Source organism: Ranitomeya imitator, chromosome 3 (assembly GCF_032444005.1).
Source record: "Ranitomeya imitator isolate aRanImi1 chromosome 3, aRanImi1.pri, whole genome shotgun sequence".
Classification (NCBI taxonomy): domain Eukaryota; kingdom Metazoa; phylum Chordata; class Amphibia; order Anura; family Dendrobatidae; genus Ranitomeya; species Ranitomeya imitator.
In genome coordinates, this window is record NC_091284.1 from 822,314,833 (window position 1) to 822,328,271 (window position 13,439).

General features: G+C 43.9%; 1 protein-coding gene across 2 annotated transcripts in view; it reads left to right on the forward strand.

Annotated features, from left to right (window-relative positions):
• The window catches only part of WNT11 (Wnt family member 11), a 147,830-nt gene that overhangs the window by 62,038 nt on the left and 72,353 nt on the right, over positions 1 to 13,439 (forward strand). For both annotated transcript variants that reach the window (XM_069759387.1, XM_069759388.1), the window contains exon 3: positions 13,202 to 13,437. In XM_069759387.1, the coding sequence (XP_069615488.1) occupies positions 13,202 to 13,437 (236 nt within the window). The remainder of the gene's footprint in view (positions 1 to 13,201; positions 13,438 to 13,439) is intronic.

Sequence of the window (13,439 nt, forward strand, 5' to 3'; positions counted from 1 at the left end):
TAGAGATGGGCAAACCCGAACAGTAAAGTTTGGCGTCCGTACCGAACACCTACTGTTCAGGCACGGACACCGAACACGGAGTTCACCGGGAAGCCTAAAAATAGCAGTCCACAGCCACCAAGAAAGGCACATCTATTAGCGCTTTGCCCGGATCTTCCCACTTGCCCTGTAGCGGTGGCAAGTAGGGTTAATATTTGTGGGGTTGATGCCACTTTTGTATTGTCAGGTGACATCGAGCCCACAGCTTAGTAATGGAGAGGCATCTGTAAGACACCTATACATTACTAATCCTATAGTTACATGGTAAATAAAGACACAGCCAGAAAAAAGTCCTTTATTAGAAATAAAACTAAACACAAGTTTCCTTTTTTATTTAAAAATTAAAAAATAATAAACACAGTTATACTCACCAAATGCCTATTCCACCGAAGCCCTTGTTCTTCTGTAATAAAACTAAAATGAAAAAACAACAATATCCCTCACCTCTCCGTCATTCTGTCCCACGCCGTAATCCATGTCTGGGGGAAAAACAGTTTTCAACCTGGACGGTGCCAAGATGTTACCGTCCAGGCTGAGAACCACTGGTGAAAGAGCGCAGCCTCAATGACTGGCGGTGACGTCATAGAGGTTACCTCCGGTCACTGAGGCTCCACTCCCAGCCGGGCTGGACTGCCGTGACCTCAGTGACATCCCTTCTAGCACTGTGAGAAACGTATTTAAATAATTAAAGAATACGGCATTGGGACCCCTCTATTCTTATTAGCCAGCCTTGCTGAAGCTGACAGCTAAGAGTTACAGCTTCCAGCTGTGAGTTTTGCCTGGCTGGTTAACAAAAATACACGCCATATTTTTTTAAATTATTTATTTACAGCGCAGGAGCACCTGATGAATACTCCCATCCGCGGCTCCAGCTCTCGCTGTTAGCAGCGGCAGCAGATGACGGATAACGGGAGCAGTTGTCCCATTAGTTGATACCAGTGACCAGAGGTAAACTTTATACCTCCGATCACAGCGGAGCGCTTACGCTGTCTTTTGACAGCGTGGGAACCGTGGCTCGCTGACCGGCAGGGTTGATTTCACCGGTGATCAGAAGCGGTGTTTGCCACGCTGTCATGTCATTTTTGTATAAAAAAAATAGCGATGTTTATGTGCAAAGGTCACTGTGAAGTGAGGGGGAGGAGGTGAGCTGTGACATCGCCTATTGTGATTGGTGGATCCTGTGTTATCAGCTGAGTATGGAGGCGATATCAGTCAATGTAATCCTGTGTCTGATGGATGGTAATGAGGCAGCTCATTCTGTTCATTGCTGTTAATAAACATGTTCAGTTCCTGAAGCAATACTGTAGAATGTAAAAAATAGCAGGGAGAAAGTTGCTAGCAAGAAGATTTCTATTTTTCATTTATAGTGGTATATACAAAGAAAAAAAAAATTGCCAAAATGAATACCGTAAGTCATTCTCCGTTGACACATTCCATTTAAGGGTCTATTGCCAGAGCCCCCGTAGATTGCAGCAGGGTTGGCGTCACCACCCGGAGCACCTGGGCAAGTACCAGGGCCCTGACAAACGGCTGTCCGGGCATCAGCCCTTCCCCTCAAATACTCACCTCTCCCCATTCCCAGCTGCTCCCGTTTATTCAGTGTCTTCTGACTCTGTGACATCTGAGGACAGAGGTCAGGATGATGTCACTACAGCGCAACCTCTGCCCAGCACTGCAGAGTCAGAAGACGCTGAAGAGACCGGAGCAGCGGGGAAGGAGAAAGATGAATATTTCTTTTTTTATGTATGGAGCATTATATGGGGCCCATTATACTACATGGATCATTATATAGGGCCATTATATATGGTACCCATTATACTATATAGATCATTATATAGGGCCATTATATACTGTATGGAGCACTATATGGGGCCCTTTATACTGTATGGAGCACTTTATGATGCCATTATACTGTATGGAGCAAAATATGGGGTTATTATACTGTATGGGGCACTTTATAATGTCTTTATACTCTATGAAGTAATATATGGGGCCATTATGTACTGTATGGAGCAATATATGGGTCCATTATACTGTTTGGTGCAATATATGAGGCAATTTTATACTGTATAGAGCAATATATGTGGCCCACCATACTGGCCATTATATACTGAATGAAGCATTATATGGGGCCCATTATATACTGTATAGAGTAATATATGGAGCCATTATACTATATAAAGCAAAATATGTGGCCATTCTACTGTATGGAGCAATATATGAGACCATTATATACTGTATGTTGCATTATATGGGGCCCATCATACTGTATAGAGCAATATATGGGGCCATTGTATACTGTATAGAGCAATATATGGGGCTCATTATACTGTATAGAGCAATATATGGGGCCATTATATACTGTATGGAGGACTATGTGGTGTCCATAATACTGTATGGAGCAATACATGGGGCACATTATTCTGTATGGAGGACTATGTTGTGCCCATAATAGTGTATGGTGTACTCTGTGGTGCCCATAATACTGTATAGAGGACTACGTGGTGCCCATAGTACTGTATGGAGGACTATGTGGTGCCCATAATACTGTATGGAGGACTATGTGTTGCCCATAATACTGTATGGAGGACTATGTGGTGCCCATAATACTGTATGGAGGACTATGTGGTGCCCATAATACTGTATGGAGGACTATGTCGTGCCCATAATACTGTATGGAGGACTATGTGGTGCCCATAATACTGTATGGAGGACTATGTGGTGCCCATAAGACTGTATGGAGGACTATGTGGTGCCCATAATATTCTATGGAAAATTATGTGGTGCCCATAATACTGTATGGAGGACTATGTGGTGCCCATAATACTGTATGGAGGACTATGTGGTGACCATAATACTGTGCGAAGGACTATACTGTCCAGTGTAAAATGATAAGTCTGCAGTCACTCTGTGCACTGTGCGATGCGAAGATTCACCGGTTTCTGAGCTATTGTAGAATTTACATTAGTTATTACTAGTGTTGAGCATTCCGATACCGCAAGTATCGGGTATCGGCCGATACTTGCGGTATCGGAATTCCGATACCGAGATCCGATACTTTTGTGGTATCGGGTATCGGTATCGGATACATAGAGATGTGAAAAATAAAGAATTAAAATAAAAAATATTGATATATTTACCTCTCTGGCGGCCCCTGGACTCAGCGCGGGTAACCGGCAGGCTTCGTTGTTCAAAATCAGCGCTTTTAGGACCTGAGAATCACGTCCCGGCTTCTGATTGGTCGCGGGCCGCCCATGTGACCGCCACGCGACCAATCACAAGCCGCGACGTCACCGCAAGCTATTAACGCGCTCATTTTTAAAAATGAGCGCGTTAATGGCTTTCAAAGACGTAGCGGCTTGTGATTGGTCACGTGGCCGCGACCAATCACAAGCCGCGACGTCACCGCAAGCTATTAACGCGCTCATTTTTAAAAAAAATGAGCGCGTTAATGGCTTTCAAAGACGTAGCGGCTTGTGATTGGTCACGTGGCCGCGACCAATCACAAGCCGCGACGTCACCGCAAGCTATTAACGCGCTCATTTTTAAAAATGAGCGCGTTAAAGGCTTTCAAAGACGTAGCGGCTTGTGATTGGTCGCGTGGCCGCGACCAATCACAAGCCGCGACGTCACCGCAAGCTATTAACGCGCTCATTTTTAAAAATGAGCGCGTTAATGACTTTCAAAGACGTAGCGGCTTGTGATTGGTCGCGGCCACGCGACCAATCACAAGCCGCGACATCACCGCAAGCTATTAACGCGCTCATTTTTAAAAATGAGCGCGTTAATGGCTTTCAAAGACGTAGCGGCTTGTGATTGGTCACGTGGCCGCGACCAATCACAAGCCGCGACGTCACCGCAAGCTATTAACGCGCTCATTTTTAAAAAAAATGAGCGCGTTAATGGCTTTCAAAGACGTAGCGGCTTGTGATTGGTCACGTGGCCGCGACCAATCACAAGCCGCGACGTCACCGCAAGCTATTAACGCGCTCATTTTTAAAAATGAGCGCGTTAATGACTTTCAAAGACGCAGCGGCTTGTGATTGGTCGCGGCCACGCGACCAATCACAAGCCGCGACGTCACCGCAAGCTATTAACGCGCTCATTTTTAAAAATGAGCGCGTTAATGGCTTTCAAAGACGTAGCGGCTTGTGATTGGTCGCGTGGCCGCGACCAATCACAAGCCGCGACGTCACCGCAAGCTATTAACGCGCTCATTTTTAAAAATGAGCGCGTTAATGACTTTCAAAGACGTAGCGGCTTGTGATTGGTCGCGGCCACGCGACCAATCACAAGCCGCGACGTCACCGCAAGCTATTAACGCGCTCATTTTTAAAAATGAGCGCGTTAATGGCTTTCAAAGACGTAGCGGCTTGTGATTGGTCGCGGCCATGCGACCAATCACAAGCCGCGACGTCACCGCAAGCTATTAACGCGCTCATTTTTAAAAATGAGCGCGTTAATGGCTTTCAAAGACGTAGCGGCTTGTGATTGGTCGCGTGGCCGCGACCAATCACAAGCCGCGACGTCACCGCAAGCTATTAACGCGCTCATTTTTAAAAATGAGCGCGTTAATGGCTTTCAAAGACGTAGCGGCTTGTGATTGGTCGCGGCCATGCGACCAATCACAAGCCGCGACGTCACCGCAAGCTATTAACGCGCTCATTTTTAAAAATGAGCGCGTTAATGACTTTCAAAGACATAGCGGCTTGTGATTGGTCGCGGCCACGCGACCAATCACAAGCCGCGACGTCACCGCAAGCTATTAACGCGCTCATTTTTAAAAATGAGCGCGTTAATGGCTTTCAAAGACGTAGCGGCTTGTGATTGGTCGCGTGGCCGCGACCAATCACAAGCCGCGACGTCACCGCAAGCTATTAACGCGCTCATTTTTAAAAATGAGCGCGTTAATGACTTTCAAAGACGTAGCGGCTTGTGATTGGTCGCGTGGCCGCGACCAATCACAAGCCGCGACGTCACCGCAAGCTATTAACGCGCTCATTTTTAAAAATGAGCGCGTTAATGACTTTCAAAGACGTAGCGGCTTGTGATTGGTCGCGGCCACGCGACCAATCACAAGCCGCGACGTCACCGCAAGCTATTAACGCGCTCATTTTTAAAAATGAGCGCGTTAATGGCTTTCAAAGACGTAGCGGCTTGTGATTGGTCGCGTGGCCGCGACCAATCACAAGCCGCGACGTCACCGCAAGCTATTAACGCGCTCATTTTTAAAAATGAGCGCGTTAATGACTTTCAAAGACGTAGCGGCTTGTGATTGGTCGCGTGGCCGCGACCAATCACAAGCCGCGACGTCACCGCAAGCTATTAACGCGCTCATTTTTAAAAATGAGCGCGTTAATGACTTTCAAAGACGTAGCGGCTTGTGATTGGTCGCGGCCACGCGACCAATCACAAGCCGCTACGTCTTTGAAAGTCATTAACGCGCTCATTTTTAAAAATGAGCGCGTTAATAGCTTGCGGTGACGTCGCGGCTTGTGATTGGTCGCGTGGCGGTCACATGGGCGGCCCGCGACCAATCAGAAGACGGGACGTGATTCTCAGATCCTAAAAGCGCTGATTTTGAACAAAGAAGCCTGCCGGTTACCCGCGCTGAGTTCAGGGGCCGCCGGAGAGGTAAATATATCAATATTTTTTATTTTAATTCTTTATTTTACACATCCCTATGGATCCCAGGGCCTGAAGGAGAGTTTCCTCTCCTTCAGACCCTGGGAACCATGAGAATACCTTCCGATACTTGATGTCCCATTGACTTGTATTGGTATCGGATATCGGTATCGGCGATATCCGATACTTTTCGGGTATCGGCCGATACTATCCGATACCGATACTTTCAAGTATCGGACGGTATCGCTCAACACTAGTTATTACTCATGTAATGTAAGAAGTGGAATCTTTGACATTGTGCTATACCTTTATTTATCTGCCGTTTCTGTGCATCATGAATCGTGGTATGTGTTAAAGGGGCCACTGCCAATGAAAACCTGGAGCCGGCCAACCATAATTATCTTCCATAATTTCTACACAAGTCGCAGTCGCTCTACTATCTGCCGGGTCCCCTAAAATGAATGATGTTCATCCTGAGCTTTCTGGTGCATGGATTCAACTACAGTTAGAATATGAGTGCCCACATACCCTACTTTACCAAGAATGGTGTTGACGCAATAGGGACGCACGCAGCCGGAAACGCTCCCTTATCCTCCCACCCATGATGGGCCATTTTTGATTGAGGTTTATATTCGTTTTTGGGGGCCTTAATAGGAGCTCATTATATTTTTTTATATCCTGCAGGACTAGAATATTGCAGTGTATAGTACAAGCAATTGCAGGGTCAAGATTCCTGAGGGGGCCTAATTAAAAATATTATGTTTTAACCACCCTCTCTCCTTTTGAAGCTAACCCCCCCCAAAAAAAACATACACAAACTATAAATGCTTATCTTCTATAGATATAATATCGCTGCTTCATCAAAAAAGTCCAACCTGGCAAAAGATAAAGATAATTAAGCCATAAGATAAAAAATAAAAACGTCAGAATTGCAATTTTTCAGAGACTGGAACTTTAAAAAAAAAGTGACCAGAAAGTTATTTGTACCCCAAAATTGGTATTAATAAAACCGCCAGCTCGCCCCACACGAACTAATCCCTCTGACAACTCTTTAAGCGGAAAACTAAAAAAGTTACGGGTCTCAGAAAATGGCGACACAAATCCGGATTTTTTTTTTTTTTACAAAGCTCTGAATTTTTTTTTAACAACTAAAATTAAAAAAACAAAAACTGTACAAGTTTGGTATCAGCTTAATCGAAATGATCTGGAGAATCGTATAACCAGGATGTTTTTACCGCACCATAAGTGACGTAAAAAGAAAACCCATAAAACAATGGCTGACCTAAATTCTTTACTCACTATTTCATTTTTGTTCCCAGTACATTATATGGTTACTAAAAATACGGTTATTCAAAACTATGACTCGTCCCGCAAAAAAAAAAAAAAAGAAGGGACTCATACGGCTATATGGAAAAAAAAAAAAAACAATAATGGAGAGAAAAAAATAGAGCCAAAATTTAAAAAAAATTACTCTGTCATGAAGGAGTTAATGATGTGTGTCACAACTTTGGTGAACAGTAAGGCCGCCGTCACACATGCGAGTTTTACGGACGTAAGAGCGCAGAATCTACGTCCGTAAAACTCGCAAAAAATACGGCACAATTATTCTCTATGCCCCTGCTCCTATTTGCCGTATTTTACTGATCAGTATTATACGGCTTTCTACGGCCGTACAAAATCGCAGCATGCTGCGTTTGTCACCGTACTGCGCAAGAAATACGCCAATGAAAGTCTATGGAAGCGTGAAAAATACGGATTACACACGGACAAGCAGTGTGACTTGCGAGAAATACGCAGCGCTGTTAGAGAGAAAAGCCGGTAATTCAGTGCGGTGTACAGTAAAATCACACTGACAGCTTACAGTAGAATAGGTAGAATAAATGTGTACACATAGAATAGGTATATATATATATATATATATGTCAGTGAGACACATATATGTATATATATTAATATTTATTCCAGCGCTAGACAGCTTGAAAGCCGGTAATTCAATTACCGGCTTTTTCCTTCTCCTTCCTAAAACCCGACATGATTTGAGACATGGTTTACATACAGTAAACCATGTCTTCTCTCCATTTTTTTTGCAGATTCCACACTACTAATGTCAGTAGTGTGTATCTGCAAAATTTGGCCGTTCTAGCTCTTAAAATAAAGGGTTAAATGGCGGAAAAAATTGGCGTGGGCTCCCGCGCAATTTTCTCCGCCAGAGTAGTAAAGCCAGTGACTGAGGGCAGATATTAATAGCCTGGAGAGGGTCCACGGTTATTGGCCCCCCCCTGGCTAAAAATATCTGCCCCCAGCCACCCCAGAAAAGGCACATCTGGAAGATGCGCCTATTCTGGCACTTGGCCACTCTCTTCCCATTCCCGTGTAGCGGTGGGATATGGGGTAATGAAGGGTTAATGCCACCTTGCTATTGTAAGGTGACATTAAGCCTAATTAATAATGGAGAGGCGTCAATTATGACACCTATCCATTATTAATCCAATTGTAGTGAAGGGTTAAATAAAACACAAACACATTATTTAAAATTATTTTAATGAAATAAAAACAATGGTTGTTGCAGTATTTTATTCAACGCCCAATCCAGTCACTGAAGACCCTCGTTCTGTGAGTAAAAAAACATAATAAACCAACAATATACTTACCCTCCGCAGATCTGTAACGTCCAACGATGTAAATCCTTCTGAAGGGGTTAAAACATTTTGCAGCAAGGAGCTGTGCTAATGCAGGCTGCTCCTCGCTGCAAAACCCCAGGGAATGAGGCTAAAAATAGATCAATGATCTATATTTAGCTTCATTTGCGGTGAGGCGCCCTCTGCTGGCTGTTCATAGATCGTGGGAAATTACTTAGAAAGCTCCCAGGCTTTCTAGGTAAGTTCCCACGATCTATGAACAGCCAGCAGAGGGCGCCTCACCGCAAATGAAGCTAAATATAGATCATTGATCTATTTTTAGCCTCATTCCCTGGGGTTTTGCAGCGAGGAGCAGCCTGCATTAGCACAGCTCCTTGCTGCAAAATGTTTTAACCCCTTCAGAAGGATTTACATCGTTGGACGTTACAGATCTGCGGAGGGTAAGTATATTGTTGGTTTATTATGTTTTTTTACTCACAGAACGAGGGTCTTCAGTGACTGGATTGGGCGTTGAATAAAATACTGCAACAACCATTGTTTTTATTTCATTAAAATAATTTTAAATAATGTGTTTGTGTTTTATTTAACCCTTCACTACAATTGGATTAATAATGGATAGGTGTCATAATTGACGCCTCTCCATTATTAATTAGGCTTAATGTCACCTTACAATAGCAAGGTGGCATTAACCCTTCATTACCCCATATCCCACCGCTACACGGGAATGGGAAGAGAGTGGCCAAGTGCCAGAATAGGCGCATCTTCCAGATGTGCCTTTTCTGGGGTGGCTGGGGGCAGGTGTTTTTAGCCAGGGGGGGGCCAATAACCATGGACCCTCTCCAGGCTATTAATATCTGCCCTCAGTCACTGGCTTTACTACTCTGGCGGAGAAAATTGCGCGGGAGCCCACGCCAATTTTTTCCGCCATTTAACCCTTTATTTTAAGAGCTAGAACGGCCAAATTTTGCAGATACACACTACTGACATTAGTAGTGTGGAATCTGCAAAAAAAATGGAGAGAAGACATGGTTTACTGTATGTAAACCATGTCTCAAATCATGTCGGGTTTTAGGAAGGAGAAAGAAAAAGCCGGTAATTGAATTACCGGCTTTCAAGCTGTCTAGCGCTGGAATAAATATTAATATATATACATATATGTGTCTCACTGACATATATATATATATATATACCTATTCTATGTGTACACATTTATTCTACCTATTCTACTGTAAGCTGTCAGTGTGATTTTACTGTACACCGCACTGAATTACCGGCTTTTCTCTCTAATATATGTGTCTACTGACATATATATATATATATATATATATATATATATATATATATATATATATATATATATATATATAGACAGTATATATATATATTTTCTTTTCTTTTTGGGACACATGGATCACTTCTATAGCGGTATGTTGGTTTTGCTAGCCTGCGAGAAAACCACGCAGTACGGATGCCATACGGATTACATACGGAGGATGCCATGCGCAAAAAACGCTGACACACCCTGCCTACGGAGGAGCTACGGACCACTTTTTTCGGGACTTTTCAGCGTATTACGGCCGTAATATACGGACCGTATTGTTTTACGCTGTGTGTGACGCCGGCCTAAGAAGTGACGCGAGAAAGTAATAATAAATTTCCCTCAATGTTTTAATAGAATGGGGCAGATTGGTGAAAACTGAAAGGAAAACGGTGTGTGTTGCCCATAGCAACCAATCACAGTGCAGCTTTCATGTTACCAGAGCAGAATATGAAATGAAAGCTGCTCTGTGATTGGTTGCTATGAACAACATTTTGCACCATGGCTTGCAGAACTGTTTACATACTATAGACATTTATCGACCTAAATACTTGAATGTATAGGGGTACGACCTCTGCGGCCCCTGACGATATAGAGCCTGGTGGTGGTTCTTCAGCAAGGTGAATGAAAGATGTGGACACAGAAGAATGAGTGACCATAGAAGCAGACGTGTACATAGAAATCATGGGGCCCCATAACCTCACCCCTTCTACACCACCTACAACAATACTGTATATATATATATATATATATATACATATATATATATATATATATATTTGGCTAAGTAAGCAGGGTGACAGCGCAGTGGAGCATGCCAACCTACTCTCAAGGACAAGGATAGGGACATGTACTTTGACATGGATACAGTATTTTGTGCTCCTGATGAAGTTCCTTAGTGTTCTTGCCCAACAGAATACCTTTTATAGAGTGTAATGTCCCCCAAAAATGCATCCAACGCAAAGTATGATGTCCCCCACAGTGCCCTCCACTAACACATACAGTATGATAACCCCACAGTGTCTGCAACACATTATGATGCCCCCTCACTGCATCAGGACCACATAGTGCCGCCACACACAGTATGAAGACTTCGTAGCACCCCTCACACAGGATGAGGACCCCACAGTACTCCACACACTGTATCGTGGCCCACAAAACTCCTACCACAGTATGACCCCCTGACTGCCCCTATACACAGAATGATGGCCCTCACAGCTTCCACACACAGCATCAAAGCCACTGCACACACTACTACAGCCCTTTACAGATTGTGAGGCCCCCGACAACCCCCACACACACATAGTATCATGGCCCCAGGGCTCCTGACACATAATAATGCCCTCCACACAGAATTATGGTCCTACACAATATAATTGCCACCACACACAGTATCACAGCCCCCACACACAGTATCATGGCCTCCATACTCAATATGATGCCCCCACAGTTTTCTGAGGATGCAGATACTGTTGAAGTTGAGATGCTGGGGTTGCAGTGCCGCTCACATTAGGCCATAGCTGCCACATAATCTGTCGCTATTAGTGGTTCACCACTACATGCAAGTCACCTTCCATGAACAAATGGAATCGGCATCTCTGTCATTTAGATGTGATTAAATTATGTTCTGCAGAACCTCATAAAATACATCCATTCTGCTGCAGAACCTCAGGATACACATCCTGACTGCTGCAGAAACTCATGATACATATCATGACTGCTGCAGAACCTCATGATACACATCTTGACTGCTGCAGAACCTCATGATACACATCTTGACTGCTGAAGAAACTCATGATACACATCCTGACTGCTGCAGAACTTCATGATACACATCTTGACTGCTGCAGAAACTCACGATATACATCTTGACTGCTGCAGAACCTCATGATACACATCCTGACTGCTGCAGAAACTCATGATACACATCCTGACTTCTGCAGAAACTCATGATACACATCCTGAGTGCTGCAGAACCTCATGATACACATCTTGACTGCTGCAGAACCTCATGATATACATCTTGACTGCTGCAGAACCTCATGATATACATCTTGACTGCTGCAGAACCTCGTGATATACATTTTGACTGCTGAACAACAGTTGTCGCAGTGTGTATGGTTAGAGCCTCTCTGGTTGTTATAACCTGCTACAATATGATGCATATCCAGACAGTAGCTTTTGGCAACATTTCTGAGGAATCATAGCCCATTCCTCTCAAGGAATGGCCCCAGGTCAGCATTATTTTTTTGTGCTGCAGTAGCCTTCACATCCCACCACATCGTTTCTGTGGGGCTTTGGGGTTCAAGCCAGGCGATTATGACGGACACGTCAGAATTTTCCAGGACTTTTTCTGAAAGCAAGTCTTGATAGAATATGAGATATACTTGGGATCATTGTCCTGTAGGAAGGTCCGATGATGCCCGAACTTCAACTTCCTTACAGAAGACATGATGTTTTCTCCAAGGAATTCCTGATACTTGTTTGAATCCATCTTTCCCTCCATAGTTTACAGGTTTCCAGTGTCAAAGGAAGCAAAGCAGCCAGATAGCATCAAAAGCAATCAGCATACTTCACTGTGAGCATTAGAGCAATCAACATATTTCACTGTAGGCATCAGTGTCATTGGATTACTTCAGTGTAGGCATCACCAAGCCACTGCCATGGTTCACTATAGATGTCACCGCGCTACCGCCATGCTTTACTGAAGTCTTCACTTAGCTACCACCATGCTTTACTTTAGTCATCTCCATGCCTCTACCATGCTTCACTGTAGGCATCTCTGAACCACCACCGTGCTTCATTGCATGTGCGAGACTGTGCAGACTGAAACCTCAGTACCTAGTGCCACCAAATCTCGCTGCAGGTGTTTTGCATTACCACGAGGGGTTTTGACCACCTGCTTTCTTAGGAATCTGGTGGTAGCCAGTGACAGCTTCCTCTTTCTAGCACATCCAGGTAGTGTAGCCAGTGTTCCTATCATTCAGAAGTTGTGACCTCCACAGCTTCCTGCTGCATCTCTATGAACATTTAATACCTTTGTATCTTCTTGCATCCTTTTCCTTGTTTCTGCAAGGCACTGATCTCTTCTCATAACTTTTTTGGACCACTCTGACCACTTATTTTAACATCCAATAAAGTAGCACAGTCAGCAAACCCCCAGTAAAACCTGGTGTCTGATGTGTGTAATCTCAGGCACACCTAATTAAGTAATGAATCCCTTGATTATTGCATCCGGTGCTGGAGACAAATGTGCACTCGCCTGGGGGATACTATTTCTGGGTTGAATAATCCTGACACTGCAGTAGTCAGTAATATTGGCATTTTGTAATATATTTGGAGAAACCTCTTGTTATATTAGTTGTGGTGAATTATTTGCATTGTTCTTGTTTGATTGGTTAATTGCAAACAGCAGAAAGTTTGTAAACTTTGCTAATAAACCAAATTTACGGTGCAGGTTGATTCTTTTTAATTGCAGCTACACATCCTGACTGCTGCAGAACCTAATTATATATATCCTGAATGTGGCAGAACTTCGGATTGCATGTTAATTGAGATGCTCTGTGTTCTTTTCTTGCAGAGCATTGTCCAAGACATCTGCCTCCATGGCCTTGAATCAGACCCAGCACTGTAAACAGCTGGATGGTTTGGTCTCTTCCCAGATGCAGCTCTGCCGAAGTAACCTGGAACTGATGCAGACAATCATCCAGGCAGCAAAAGAGGTCAAGAAAACCTGCATCAAAGCCTTCTCCGATATGAGGTGGAACTGTTCGTCCATAGAGCTGGCTCCAAACTTCAATCAGGATTTAGAAAGAGGT